The sequence below is a fragment of the Boleophthalmus pectinirostris genome, unplaced genomic scaffold (genome assembly GCF_026225935.1).
Source record: "Boleophthalmus pectinirostris isolate CB_2022bp ecotype Guang Dong unplaced genomic scaffold, ASM2622593v1 HiC_scaffold_22, whole genome shotgun sequence".
In the NCBI taxonomy this organism is placed as follows: Eukaryota; Metazoa; Chordata; class Actinopteri; order Gobiiformes; family Gobiidae; genus Boleophthalmus; species Boleophthalmus pectinirostris.
Window position 1 is genome coordinate 24,655,538 of NW_026571190.1, and position 14,922 is coordinate 24,670,459.

At 37.6% G+C, this 14,922-nt stretch overlaps 2 protein-coding genes across 3 annotated transcripts; both read left to right on the plus strand.

Moving 5' to 3' along the window:
• The first annotated feature begins 1,866 nt into the window (after positions 1–1,866).
• Positions 1,867–4,407, plus strand: polg2 (polymerase (DNA directed), gamma 2, accessory subunit). The gene is made up of 8 exons (XM_020931472.2): positions 1,867–2,399; positions 2,769–2,871; positions 2,980–3,085; positions 3,214–3,399; positions 3,615–3,752; positions 3,842–3,922; positions 3,990–4,090; positions 4,193–4,407. The coding sequence occupies exons 1-8, from the start codon at positions 1,910–1,912 to the stop codon at positions 4,356–4,358; spliced, it is 1,371 nt and encodes a 456-aa protein (XP_020787131.1). The 5' UTR covers positions 1,867–1,909; the 3' UTR covers positions 4,359–4,407.
• Positions 4,408–4,835: 428 nt separating this feature from the next.
• srp68 (signal recognition particle 68) lies at positions 4,836–14,658 on the plus strand. Of its 2 annotated transcripts, none has more exons than XM_020931375.2 (16): positions 4,836–4,990; positions 5,360–5,426; positions 5,737–5,850; positions 5,929–6,124; positions 6,235–6,317; positions 6,421–6,530; positions 6,598–6,677; positions 6,792–6,932; positions 10,201–10,299; positions 10,372–10,436; positions 10,514–10,664; positions 11,090–11,184; positions 11,619–11,748; positions 11,827–11,902; positions 11,998–12,050; positions 13,551–14,658. In XM_020931375.2, the coding sequence occupies exons 1-16, from the start codon at positions 4,903–4,905 to the stop codon at positions 13,776–13,778; spliced, it is 1,776 nt and encodes a 591-aa protein (XP_020787034.1). In that variant the 5' UTR covers positions 4,836–4,902; the 3' UTR covers positions 13,779–14,658. The 2 variants fall into 2 exon arrangements, with proteins under 2 accessions (XP_020787034.1, XP_020787037.1); XM_020931378.2 differs by having other exon boundaries at positions 10,375–10,436.
• The last annotated feature ends 264 nt before the right edge of the window (positions 14,659–14,922 follow it).

A 14,922-nucleotide genomic window follows, 5' to 3' on the forward strand; every position in this document is an offset into this window, starting at 1 on the left:
AAGATGAAATTGAGTTTTGTGGTGGTAAAAAAATCAAATCTTAAGCAGTGTCAAATTCAACTATGAGGAGTGTGGTTACATCACTTTCCAAAGTGTAGAAGGCTCAACACTGGTAAAGTGTAGTTTTAACTCATTTTGTTATGGACCCCATATGACATTGGTAAAAGTGTTTAAAATGAACAATATACGAGTTGAATTAACACTCTTGAATTTGCTGTGTGCACCACATTGTATTGCATTAGTAAAACATACTTCGCAGTCATGTTTTTATTTTATTTTTGTAATTGTGAAATGTGGCATAATCAATGGAACCTGAAAGTAAGTGGATGAGGAAACAGGAAAACAGATATTTTAATTTCTAGATTAAGGTTTGGACATTGAGGATTAAACTATACTTTACATAAAATAGGAAAACATAATTGTGGGCATTGTGATTGTGACCAACCAGGAACAGTAGGGCATGTATTTACGGATTGTAACAAATGTACAGAGGAAAGAAATATAATGAAGGAAGGCATCATGGACCTTAAAATTTAATTTAGATTAATAAAACTATTACAGCAGCACCCAAGAAATAGTAGTTTCAAAGTTTTATTAAAGTTTATTAGGGATATTAATTTAATTAACAGGATTTGATATTTTTTTTTGTTTGCTTTAGTTATTATTTGATCACTGTTATTATTATTAGTAGTCAGTGTTGGGGAGTAACAGATTACATGCACCGGAGTTACGTAATCATAGTACAAATTATGAGTAACTGTATTCAGTTACAGTTACTGTTTCCATGAGAGGTAATTGGATTACAGTTACTTTATTGAAATAAATGAGATTACATAGTGGTATTTTCCTGTTTTCACATTTTGGGCTATATCCCTTTCTTTTTTCTTTTTTTTTTAACCAAGTCTAAACCAGGACTAATTCAGGATTGAACCAGGACTGAACCCAGGACTAAAACCAGGTCTAAACCAGGGCTAAAACCAGGTCTAAACTAGATCTAAACCAGGACTAAAACCAGGTCTAAACTAAATCTAAACCAGGTCTAAACTAGATCTAAACCAAGTCTAAACCAGATCTAAACCAGCTCTAAACCAGGACTAAAACTAGGTCTAAACCAGGTCTAAACCAGGGCTAAAACCAGGTCTAAACCAGATCTAAACCAGAACTAAAACCAGGTCTAAACTAGATCTAAACCAGGTCTAAACTAGATCTAAACCAGAACTAAAACCAGGTCTAAACTAGATCTAAACCAGGGCTAAAACCAGGTCTAAACCAGGGCTAAAACCAGGTCTAAACCAGATCTAAACCAGAACTAAAACCAGGTCTAAACTAGATCTAAACCAGGACTAAAACTAGGTTTAAACCAGGTCTAAACCAGAACTAAAACCAGGTCTAAACTACATCTAAACCAGGTCTAAACTATATCTTAACCAGGACTAAAACAGGATTTAACAGGACTAAACCATGCCGTGTGGACCGTGTCTCCTCTTCTATCAATAATATTTTTAATTTGGTTCAGGAAAGTCAGGGCTTTTTATTTTCTTTTAGCAGAAAAAACATCTTATGTGAAGATATCCTAGTCTTTGCTTCTCTACAGAAAACCAAGTAATCCAAAGTATTCAGATTACATTACTCACTTTAAGTAATTTAATGGATTACGTTACAAACTACATTTTGGGGTAAGTAATTTGTAATCTGTAGGGGAATACATTTTAAAAGTAACCTTCCCAACACTGTTAGTAGTAGTAGTAGTATTTTATTTATTAGTAATTCGCATTTCAGTTCACAGTCCTTATCAGTTGGTGGCGGCAATGCACCTTTAGTTGTTTGCTAACCGCCAATAAAACTCTAGAAGAAGGAAGTGGATGAGTAGTTCCGGTTCACTATCTTAGCACGCTTTTTGACAGTAGCTATGTTGACATACAGCGTCAGGAGGAGTGTGCTGTCTAAGCAGTTAAACATTTTTAAAACTTCAGCTCATATGTGTTCACCCGTGCTTCTACAGTTTCACAGAGGACGGTGCGACATCACCGGCAGCGAAATCAAAGAAGAGGTGGAAGCAGTGTTAAAGCTGTGTGCGGACAGAGGTTATATTTGTGAGGCTGACCAGGCGTTGTGGAGAAGAGGGGTGACTTGTGGGTACGGTCCCCTGGGTGCGGAGCTGAAGAGAAATCTGCTGGAGAGATGGTGGGAGTCTGTTGTGAGCTCCAGGGCGCACGTGTTTGGGATAAACAGTGTGAGCTGCTCCCCGGACAGGGCTGGACTTGGCCACCTTAAAAAAGTCGAGACTAAACAAATAAGGCGAATACTGGAACAACAAGAACTAAGCAGAGAACAGATCATTGAACAGGTTAATTTACTTCTACAGACGTCGCCATCACTAAGAACAAACTTTTTCCAAGGTTAGATTTTATAAATGAAAGGTCCTATATTATGCAAAATGCACTCTTGTGGGCTTTATGCCATGTTATAATGTCGTTTCTTCATCAAGAACATACCTGGAGTTGTGTTTTGTTTCATTCACACGCGTTTGATTGATCCTTTATTATTAGATTCAGACTGTCTACCTCTCCAAAGCTCAAAATGCTGTGTTCCACCTTGTGATGTCATGTAGTGGTAGTTTACAGTTAACAGTAGAGATTGGCAATACCAAAGCTAAAATTATCCAAATGATTTTAGTGGACGCATAATATAGGCCCTTTAATTCTTGAGTTAAGTGAGATCTGATGTTTTTAACTTGTCTGCTGACCTGGTATCACACATATTGTCAGGTGCTTTGGAGCAGTTTGTCCCTTCTTTAGAGCTGGTCAACAGAAAGCTGCCGTTTGGCCTGGCTGAACATGGGATGTGTTTCAGTGGACCCACGTGTGGTTGGTGAGATTTGTTGTTTGATTTATCTTGTGAGCAGGCTTAAATGCAGATTTTTGTCTCCTTTTTGATTGTAATCTAAACCTTTAACAGTTAACAGCTTTTTTCCCTCAGGACTGATGCCATCACGCAGACTTCTCTTGTATGGTTCTGTTCTCCTCGTACTTCATCCCAGTGGTTGGATTTCTGGGCACGACAGAGGCTCCAGTGGTGGAAAAAAGTAAGTCTTGTTGCTAATTTCACATGTCTAGTGAAGTTTAGAAAGGTACTAATAATTAATGCACATCAGCTTTGTGGAGTATAGAAGATAAGGGATATTATAAGAATCCTGTCTTCCATCTTTTGCAGTTTGCGCTTTCCCCGTCAGATTTCAGCAGTAGTGACGTTCCAGAGGAGGAGCTAGAGCTACCAGCATCACGCGGAGTCAAAATATTATATAATTTTCCATGGGGTCCGGAGTCTCTAGAAACTTTGTGGAGCAGAGGAGACACTGAACTACTGCAAGCACACAATGGGATCCGCTCAAAACTACAGGTAATTAAACTAGCTTCATGCTGATTTTGTTTCAAAAAGTGAGTATGTTCTCAGCATACCTTAAGAATTTATAATTAAGAATACTATTATTATTTAACTTGTGCAATGAGATGCAGAGATCATTCAGCCATGTAAGAAGTGTTTTATAAGTATATTTTGGGGGGCACAGCTGTTGGTTTCAGACTGTATTGTAGATGTTTTCCTCCGTTGTTCAGTGTCGAGATGGGAGAAAGTCAGTGCCTCATGTTGTAACAGTAACTGCCAATATGGACCAAGGTGTCATGGCTTTTCTATTTAACTCGCTACAACAACAGAAGAAAGAGGACAGCAAGAGAAAGCTGCATCAGAGGAAGGTGACATGTGTATAACATAATAAGTAGTTGATTATATATATTTATATATATTTTTTTACATATTTTATGTTCTAGTTTATTGGTTTTAGGTTCTTAAGTTGCATCCCATCTTGACTCCAATCAAAGTGGCTTTGGACATTGGAAGGGGATCCACAATGGAGCTGCGTCAAGTATGCCCTCGTTCAAAAAACATAGATATCCCAACATCAATATCTGCTAACAGTTAAGTGTTTTTAGGTTTGTGAAGGCCTACTTCATGAGCTGCTTGAGTCCAAGATCTCTACATGGCCTGGGTATCTTGAAACAATGCCAACATCACAGGAGCAGCTCAATGCCAGGTAAGTTATTGATTTTATTTTATTTTTTTAACCTATATATCAAAACATGGTATATTGTTTTGAATTCTCCTCTAACATGGCTCTTATAATTTATTTTACCAGGTATGATGAGATGGGAGTGTTATTCACCACTGTGATAAATGAAAACACTCTTGAAAATGGCCTTCTTCAAGTCCGTAGCAGGGATACAACAGTCAGAGAGACTATGCATATTTCAGAGATCAAGAGCTTTCTGTCCAAATATGTTTCTGCTGCTCAGCACACCTGAAAATGTTTGCTCAATATTTTACAATATAATAAAGTCATTATACACTAAATCACTGTTCAAGTGCCAGAAAATTCCACCCAAGGACATTGATCAAAAATAAATCTATCATAAAATTCCAGGATAAATCTGTTTCAGTTCATGATGGTTTGTTGTTCATAAACAGTTTCACAGGTAATTTTCTCATCTTCTTTCATTCTGCTAATCTATGGTTAGTATATTGTCACAAGACTATTATTAAATCTCACTCTGACAAGTAGCCTCATTCAGTAATTGTAAAGAGGCACTTGCAACTCAGTTCTCCAAACGTTCATGTTTGTGTTTTTATTCTGGACATTCATTTATAATTTATATTAATCATGATAATAATGATCTAAGTGAGTTTCAGTGTCGCTAATACAGAATAATAAGTAGTGAGTGTTTCTCGGGGTGTTCTCGCGGTATCGTGCACCGTAGCGCAGCCTGCTCCGCGCATTGGTCATTGGTCTCTTCTGTTCCTGTTTGGTGACTCGGGGCATGTGTCTGCAGCTTAGCTTAGCATTCAGAAATGGCCGCAGATAAGCAAAACGAAGCCAAAGTTTCCTCAGTGGATGAAAATAAAGAAAATCTGGCAGAAGGTTGCCTGGGATTGGAAAGTATCCTTTGCAATAAGAAATGCTATGTTGCCATTTTTTATTCTGTCGGAGTAGTGCTGAGGAGGAAGCTAAAGTTAGCCACTAGCTAGTCCATGGGATGAGGTTAGCGCAGTAAGGCGACGTGTCACAGCGACGCTTTTGATTTTTATTGCAGAAAAAGCTTCAAAAGAAAGACCAATGTTAGATGAGCGACTTAAATTTGTTTGACAAAAGCAGTATGTTTGCCTTGTTAATAATATTTAAATATATGTCACATTCATAGAAACTAACTGCATATCTTGTTTTCAGTAATGGTATTCTGTATGCTCAGTACTTAAAAACACAACACGAGTCTCTCTGTACCTGTTTTGTCTTGACTAATTATCGCAGTTTTGCAAATAATTAAAGAGTCACAGCAGCAGCATGGGCTCAGACACGGAGATTACCAGAGATACAGGTGAGATGTGGCCTGGTGCTGGCCATTCACTGAAACAGAAGTATCCTGATGAATGAATGGTTGAGAATTGCAGTGGCAGATTTGTCATGTCTATAGAGGGCCATAATATAGACACTGGCTGAAATCTGATTAATATCTATATACCTATAAAATCACTCAAAAGACATGCATACTGCAGAATTGATGTGAGTAATCAATAGCACTATGATCAGAAAGATCTGACAATAAACAGATTTTGAGTGTCCATATATTCACCGCCATTGTTCAGTAAGCATTGTTACCTTTTTATTTTATTTTTTATTTTTATTAGAGGATACTGTTCTCGAAGGCTGCGTAGGTTGCGCAAAACTCTTGGATTTAAGATGGGCAATCGACATAAGTTTGTGGGAAAGAAAATTACAGTTGAAATGCTCTCTGACAGCAGGTGAGTTTTGTCTATTAGTAACTAGGTTATATTCCATTACAAATGAAGATTTATCGTATTCCTTTCTTTTCCGTCCAGATACCTTTTGATAGTTCTGATGGAAGCTGAACGAGCATGGAGTTATGCCATGCAGCTGAAACAGGAGGCTAATACAGAGCCAAGAAAACGTTTCCATCTGCTGGCACGGTTACGCAAAGCTGCCAAGCACAGTGAGAGACTGGAGAAGCTGTGTGAAAGCCCACGTGTTGATGCAAAGACTAAACTGGAGGCACAAGTAGGTTCAGACCTGAACATGTTTAATACATATGTTTTCATTTACTATGTAAATGTAATTGACCGAACTGATGATTAGGTAATTAATAAACAACTTTTTATTATTCACAGGCGTACACTGCATACCTCTCAGGTATGGTTGAATTTGAGTTGCAAGAGTGGAAGCATGCTATGGAGGCTTTCAATAAGTGCAAGTATGTTATGTTTGTTTAGTACTGAATTAGTTTAGTCCACGTATGCTGTTTGTACTATGTATATTAAACAAACTTGCCATTTTTTATTTATTTTTTTTGTCAGGACAATCTATGAGAAGCTTGCCAGTGCTTTCACAGAGGAGCTGGCTGTGCTGTATCGTCAGCGTGTGGATGAGATCTCTCCTAACATCCGATATTGTGCTTATAACATTGGTAAGGGTCACTAGAGTTGAGCAGTGTTTCAGAGCTGTTTTTCTATTTTTCACATCTTTGATTTTAGGGGACCAGAACGCCATCAATGACTTGATGCAGATGAGACTGACAGGCGGTGGTGGAGGCATGATGGCTGAAAAACTGGAGGTATTCTTATTTTAGGTTAAGAGGTGTATGAAAAAAAGCTCACACTGAAAAACTGATGTTTTTCAGTGAGAAAATGACCATCTATACTTGCTTTACATATTATCTATTTTATAGGCTCTCATCACTCAAGCTAGGACTAAGCAAGCTGCCACCATGAGTGAGGTAGAATGGCGAGGACGGACTGTCCCAGTCAAGATTGACAAGGCCCGCATCTTTTTGCTGGGTCTAGCAGACAACGAGGCAGCCATTGCTCAGGTCAGTATTTGGTTTTTAGGGCTTATTTCCACGTTGCTCATTGTTTTAAAGAAGCCAAATAAGGCTTTAGTTAAAGTGATGGTATTATGCTTCTATGAGTTAGTTATTGCTAACACATAACATTTAGATTACCTTGTAACCTTATGCTGGTTTGAAAATGTTTATATCAAACATTTTGTCTATAACAAAGATTCACAGCAACCATGTTTCCTTTTAAATATTACTATTTATTAATCTCTCATTTACCATGATTATGATTTACAGTTCCGTGTGTGAGTGCACAGCTCACCTCTTCTACATCGTTATATTTGGTTGGCTGACACTAACATTGCCTTCAGTTATGTGAACACACAAGACTCCATTCAGAAAATCTTGCGGTGGCAGAACGACTTGTGAACCGCCCCTTGGTAATACTCCTTATCCAGACACACTCATGTCTGGGTTGGTCTAGCCAGGTTAGAAAAACTTCAATTGGCTGAACTTAGCCAGGATAATTTGGCTTCATAGTTCATGCCTCTGGTCTCAAGCTCAGTAAGAGGTAATTAAGCTGTAAGTAAGCTATTTTTTGATGGGCATCTGTGTAACACTGCTATTTGCTAATTTCCTATTGAATTAGCTTATTTGCCCTTTTTATTATCAATGAACAAGATGTTGAATTCAATCCCCTAAATGCTCACTAGGTGGCACACTGGAAGACCACCCTTTTAACTGTTCCATTCACATAAAAGGAATGTACACCCGGCAGAGGTTACACTAACACGCCCAAATGCTACTCAGATCTGTGGCATGCAGCCAGCCTCATGGCACGACTGCATTCTAAGCATTTCACACAGCACACAAATAAAAGGATACACACCCTGCTGGTCTTCTGGGCAGATGATCTTTATCACTCCTATTGTTTTTTTGTTTTTTTTTAAACCAATAGGAGTGATAAACTGTGTTTGGCATCTTAAATTAATTTGAACTCTTCATACCTGTGTTCTTTACACTATACATGCTCTCAATTAATTTTTTTTAAGTATATTGTTTAGCATATATATATATATTTATTTTTTTTTTTTCGTAAATGCCTATATAACTGATGGCTATGGTAAACCAGAGCAATAGCAAGTTTGACGTTTTTGCAGTCAGAATTGGAGGTACTAGGTCATACCTGAAGGCTCCCTTTACTCATTTCCTCTTCTAATCACTTAATGCATCTCCTTTTGCTCCTCAACAGAAGATGCTTAACCGGTCTGGCTGGTTGTGCTAGGCGTTACCAGGGTGTTGGCAGCAGAGTATGAGGCTAAATAACATCTGCCCTCTGGGCGGATGATGGCAGTGCTGTGACCCATCTTTCAGCTATTACTACAAGGAATTTTTCGTAGCATTCCTCTCCCATCTGAAAGGGACCAGACATTCTTGTGGCAGTCTTGCCATCTAAGAGAACAACTAAAACTGGTGAAATCCCTAAATTAGGAAGTGTTTTTTTTTTAATTATTATTATTTTCAGTCATCTTTGAACTTAAGGTACTTTCACACCAGATTTGTCGCATGGGAATCACTTGAGCAATTTGCGAGCGATTTACATGTTAATCCTATGTAGACGCTCATTGGCACACGACTAAAGTGCCACAGCGCATGTCATGTGGGAGGTGGGAAGGATTTTCGTAGTTTCAGGCGAATTGAGCGACACAAACAATGCAAACGATTGCGTGAACAACAGGTATTAACAATGAGCATTTAGCGCAATGGAAGCACAGAGCGACTAGTGCGAACTGTGAAGCCTAACTTCAAACATATGATTCTGCTTTAACTCAGCTGCTACATGTCATATTTTTTAAAAAGTACAAAGTGAAAATTTCAAAGTCTATGTTTGTCAATTAAATTCTAAGATGTAATCTGAAGCTTATCCATCCATCCATCCATCCATCCTATCCAGCCTATGCTAACCAGAAAATGTTTACTGACAAAAACAAAGGCCAAAAGAACAAAACATGCATGACTTACCATTTAGAGCCACTACGGAGGAAAACATCTATTTATATCCACCATAGAGTCATTTCATCCTCTGCGTCATGTGTGCCGAGAATTTTCACTGGCTTTCATTTAATTATACAGGTTCAAAAACTTTAGATTCTCTTCCAGGATTTCCACACATATAGAAGAAGGTTTTATCTTACAAAACAAGGAGATTATCCTGAAAATGGGGCAGCCTGTCCCACTGAACCATAAGCAGTGAGGCTTTACCTGCAGCCTTGGTAAACCAACTGCCTCTGACTGACCTCCATGTTAAGTAAGGGTAAAAGACCACAGACCGGGGAGCATCCACAATCCAACGCGATCTCATACCCAGACCTTTTCATCTGTGTTCAACTTTAGGCCAGGTGACATGCGGTGATTTTTACAGCTGGTGATGCAAAGTGTAGGCTCAGAAATGTTGATGCGCTCTATGTTGCTTGTTTTTACACATAAAAATCACTAATAAAAAAAACGAAATTATTTATTAAAACTTAAAAAGATACAAAGAACAAAGTATACAGTTTATAAATGACAAATCGGGGTCTTGAACCCAGAATGTCCACATGAAATATGAGCGTCTTAACATAGTCAAACTCCATAATGTAGTGGAAAGCTTGAGTGTGGGTGAATAATGTTACATATTCTTTATTTATTCTTAATGACACTGACCAGGTCTTTATTCTCAAAAGAACTGGTGAGGCACTGCCTCCCCTGCTTTCCCTGACCTCATGTCATTGGTTCTCCACCTTATTGTCTCTCCTCCCCTCTGCTCTCCACCGGGCAGCAAATGCAGTGGCATGCTGCTTACTGTCTGCTCGTGCCTTCAGTCAGACGCTCTTCCCTTTTATGATGCAGGAGGCAACCAAGGCAACTGTATGTCTTGTGAACAGAGGGTTTAATTCACGCGTCTGAAGCGGTTTTAAGCAAATGTTTCCGAGGCACATTGGCTGCTTTAGACTTGTCTATGATTTAGCATCAGAGAGCAGCCTGCTGGTCCACATACCAGTGTTTGTCTTCCCTTTTTGCTACAGTCACATTCCTGTACAAAAGCCTACCTTTCTGTATCCGACACCCTCAAGCAGACTTCGTGATGTTTAATCTCAATGTTGCTGCTCATGACAAGGCCTTATAAAGTACAACTTGTTCGACCAGTCGTTAAGGGCTTAACTTATATTTTTAGCATGATTGTTAAATTATAATTTGAAATTAAATAGCAAATTTATATATATTTATAATTTTTTATCTGACTGATTTTTTTTTTTTTTAGGCTTCCAATGAGGAGACCAAAGAGCATCTCTATGAGACCTTATTGGCTGAGTGCAGAGACACCATCCAGGCTGTAAGAGAGGAACTAAAAACTGAAGCGGTATGTCATCTGAGGTCAATTCTGTGAAAGGGTTTATAAAGTGCAAGATGTTACTATGTTTGTTTGCTTAAGCAGAAGCAGCGAGAAAGAGGTTCTGAAGAAAGTGGGAAGGTGTCCAACATGCAATTTTTGCATAGGTAATTGTTTTTATTCAACATATGAAACACCCTCACTGTAAACAAGCACTAAATGTCTTTTCTCTCCATGTACTCAGTTATCTGACCTATATCAAGCTGTGTACTTTGGTAAAGAGGAATGAAAGCATGGCCCATACACTGCAGGCTAAACTGAAGGAGCCTCAGACTGACGAAAAAAGAGGTCCTCGCCCACAGGACCTTATTCGCCTCTATGACATCATCCTGCAGGTACAGATTTCATTTAAAGCTCTAGTACTGGTCTAACAGATGTTATTTAATATAATACATTTTATTCACATTTTACTTCCTTTGGGTTAGTTCTTGTTTAGAATTATGTAGTAGTTGTGTTGTTGTGCTATTTTAGACCTTGTTTAGCCCTAGCTGCCCTGGCTTGTTTAGATTTGGTGCTCATTAAATATTTGTCATCCTTTGGGCTAATCATTATTTTGGACTACCTTATAGTATAATTTTAGACCTAGTGTAGGCTCACTTTTTGAGAACCACTGATTGATAAGCTGTTTTCAAACGTCAAAGTGCAATGTTTGGCACAGATTTTGGGCTGTCAGTGTTACAGGAGTATACTTCATCTTGTTTGACAGTCTCTCTCCATTTTGTCTTAAAGTGGTTCTAATTTTAATCCTTTCTGCCTCCAGAGTTTGGCTGAGCTGTCAACTCTGCAGGGTCTTGAGGATGACCACACCTTTCAGAAGGAGGTGTCCCTGAAGACACTGGTTTACAAGGCTTACAGGTCTTTTTTTGTAGGGATGTAATAATAACTGAAATATCGTGATATCAGATTGTTAAAGGTGTCAAAATAACAACGTGGACCATCACAATATATCCAATTATATCGAAGTCTCTTCGCTTAAATTAATAGTTATGGTGCAGAAATTAAAAAAAAAATTTAAAAAAGAGGGAACTACATAGATCATGATTCTTTTCTCCGTTTCAGTGCAGACTGAACATGTTATAAATTTTATAAACACTTTTAAATCTTAGTTCCTTGGACTAAGTCCAAGAGGAAAAAGTAGCATATTTAGTTTTGTTAACTCCACAAAATATGGCAATAAATATTGTACCAAGAGATTTAGATATCGTTACATCCCTACTATTTTGTCATAAGTACATATCTTCACATAATTGTCTTTGTTCAAACCTTAATGACCATTTTTGCTCCCAAAGGTGTTTCTTTATAGCCCAGTCTTATGTGCTGGTAAAAAAATGGAGTGAGGCCCTGGTTCTGTATGAAAGAGTTCTTAAATATGCAAAGGAGGTCCAGTCAAAGGCTAAAGGATTTAACAACAGTCTTAAGGTTTGTTCTGTCTCTTAACTATAATGACAAAGCATCAGAAATTCCCTAAAATCACAGATTCCTTTAAAATTTGTCTAGGATTTGCCTGATGTCCAGGAACTTATTGCTGAGGTCAATGCTGAAAAATACTCCCTTCAAGCGGCTGCCATTTTAGGTGTGTGGTTTTTTTTTGGTTTTTTTTTAACCTTTTGCTTCATGAGTTCTCCTATTTGAGTCTGTGGTTAATTTAGTTTTTATTTTGTGTTTTAGATACAGATGAAAATGTCGAAGTTCCAACTCAGCCACAGGTTAAGGACACAACGGTAAGACAACAGCATTTTCACAAAGACATGTCGGTAACTCACATAGGCAGTTGTGGAAGAAGTACTCAGTTTTGTTACCGACGTAAAGGTACAGTTACAGGAGTTAAAAAAAATACTCAAGTAAAGGTATAACATGAAAAATACTTATAAGAATATAGTTGCAAGTGGCAATGATCGACCCACACACGCGCCAGAACCATGCCACACCCCACCCCACACATGCAGCACCAAACCCTAATCTTAACCTAACCCAGACATTTTTCAAAAATTTTTTATATGTTGAATTTTATTTAAATCCAAATGGAGGACTTGCGGTTTGTGAAGGGGCGTGGTCACAATAAAATTTTTTATTCCTATTGCCATGATGCATATGGCTACCAAATTTGGTTTGGCTATGCCAATGTTTGCTTAAGGACATCCCATTGGCAAGGAAAGATTTTTGGCTTGTTGCCATGGCAACACAATGTGAAATGGGATGTGGGCGTCATTTACATTTTTTGATCAAGGGCATGTCACAGATAAATGTACCAAATTTGTATGTCTATGACAAATGTTATTGTTACAAACAATACAAATTGCCTAGGCGGCGCTATTACGTTCATGTTAGTATTTTCTTCTGTCAATCTGTTCAGGGTCAGGGTGTGCACCTACAATTCAAATTTGAGTGAAATCAGCCAAAGTGTGATTTGGTAATTTTACCATTGGAATAACATGGATTATGTCATCGCTATGTCGACGCTGTAAAAAAATACTGCATGGGTGTCATTGACATTTTTGGATTAAGACAGCAAAATGGAATTTTGTGCAAAATTTCTGACATTTTTCTCCCCCAGATTAAATTTGATTTCAGTCTGTAGGGGATGTTAACACACCAAATTCAATTTTTACACATTCAGTTTCTTTAGTTTAATGGCTGTTTAAAATTTCACTGATATCCGAGTTTGTATGTGAAAATTCAACATTTCTGTAATTCTGGGCAATTTTTGTCGCGAGCTGGCCAAGTTTCGTGAGTTTTCGCCATTGTTCACTGGGTCAAAAATGGGTGAGTTGATTAGGAAGAATGAGAAATAAATAAATAAAAATAATATTTTGATGCAAGAACAATGTTCCACTTTTTTTTTTTTTTTTTTTTTTTTTTTAAAAAAGCTAACAACCTATAGATTTTCAGAAAGCTCTGGCGCATTCCTTACATCGTGATGAGGGTCCCTGGTCACTACAGGAACGTCAAGCCGCGTCAGTTCACTTTCCAGCCACTAGTAGCATTGTTTTGTGATGTTTTAGTTTGTCAGACTATGAACAAGTTCAAAATAAAGCCTCAGCCTTTTCAGGAGGCCTTAGACAATAATAAAAAATACTTCTTTCAGTTTTAAAAAATACTTAGTTCAGTTAGTCGATACCTACCTAGTTGACTACTTCTACTTTGTTACTTTCCACCAGTGCATATTGGTAAATTCTTTATATGTGTCTTATTTTTTTATTATTAATTTATTTATTTTGTAGCCCCTGTGTGATCGCCTGGACTCATTTCGCCTTGACACTTCTCTTGTTGGGAAACAGCCCAATCTGGTGCATTTTCCTCCTGACTTCCAACCAATCCCGTGTAAGCCTCTGTTTTTCGATCTTGCGCTTAATCACGTGTCCTTCCCACCGCTGGACGATAAGGTTGAGCAGAAGGGCAAGGGCGGCCTGACCGGATACTTCAAGAACATCTTTGGTTTTGGCAGCTAAATCCAAATAAAACTTAATACACAGCCATCTCCTCATGAGCTTAAGATGAATCTGTTTGGTACAGCTATGACAATTTTTAACCTTTATTTTATTGCCTCATTGATATTTGGGTGCTAATGCAGATTAATGAAGATGGGTTTCGTTTTATGTATAGATAGAAAATAAATCAGTGTAAATCATTTCTAGTATGTCATATCTATTGTAACGCAAGTTAGAATGTCATACTCTGTATTACGGACTGGTGGCTTTCTGTTGTAAATGCTCTACGGCCCAACTTTTGACATTTTTCAGTACAAACGCCTTCTGAATAATGTGCTCTGCCTCGAAAGTACATGTTGACTTATATACTGTTTGTCCTTTAAACTTTATATATATATATTTCATGTCTCTTTATGAACTGACAAAGATAGTACAACTTTACAAACTCTAAAATTAACTTAATTCAGTCTTATTTTCCAATTGCAGAAAACGATTTTTGTAGCATGCTTCTCTTGGCTGTAGTTTAAATTTGTGATGCTAATTATTGCTACAAGCTACATTTGTGAATGAATTACTAAAAAGTATAAAATGTTGAAGGATCCAATTCAAGTTTTGGGACCTTGATCTCTTAGAAGATTAATAATTGGTCAGCTTATGTCTTTTGTTCCTTGTTGAATGGCTATTGATTTTGCTGACTTGCATCCTACCTTGAAGCTATTTACTCTTAAGTTTCTTTTAACTAATTTACATTATGTGGCTTATTTTGTTAATTTCTTTAAAGTTTTTGTTGAACCAGATTTGTAGCAGTGAGCACCTATATAATTTTGACTGCAGAGATGAAAACAATGAAATTATACAGTATTTTAATTTTGCCCTAATTAAAGAAGTTTACCAAGCACCATTTTTGTGTAATGAATTATTAAATTGTCCTTAAAAAAAATGTATCTGTCGGAAGTGTTGTGACTGCACCTTTTGTTGTGGGGTGTGGATAAATGCCTTAAATGGGTGTGTGTGTGTTTAGATTTACTTTGTCTATCAAAAGTATGAATAGTTACAAGAGCATCTCTGTGTCTCTGGTGTCAATACCAGTTGTTCTGCTGATGTTATATAATGAGTATAACTCGTCTCAAATTTTAATTTTATGCCCTAAACCATTGTACTTCAT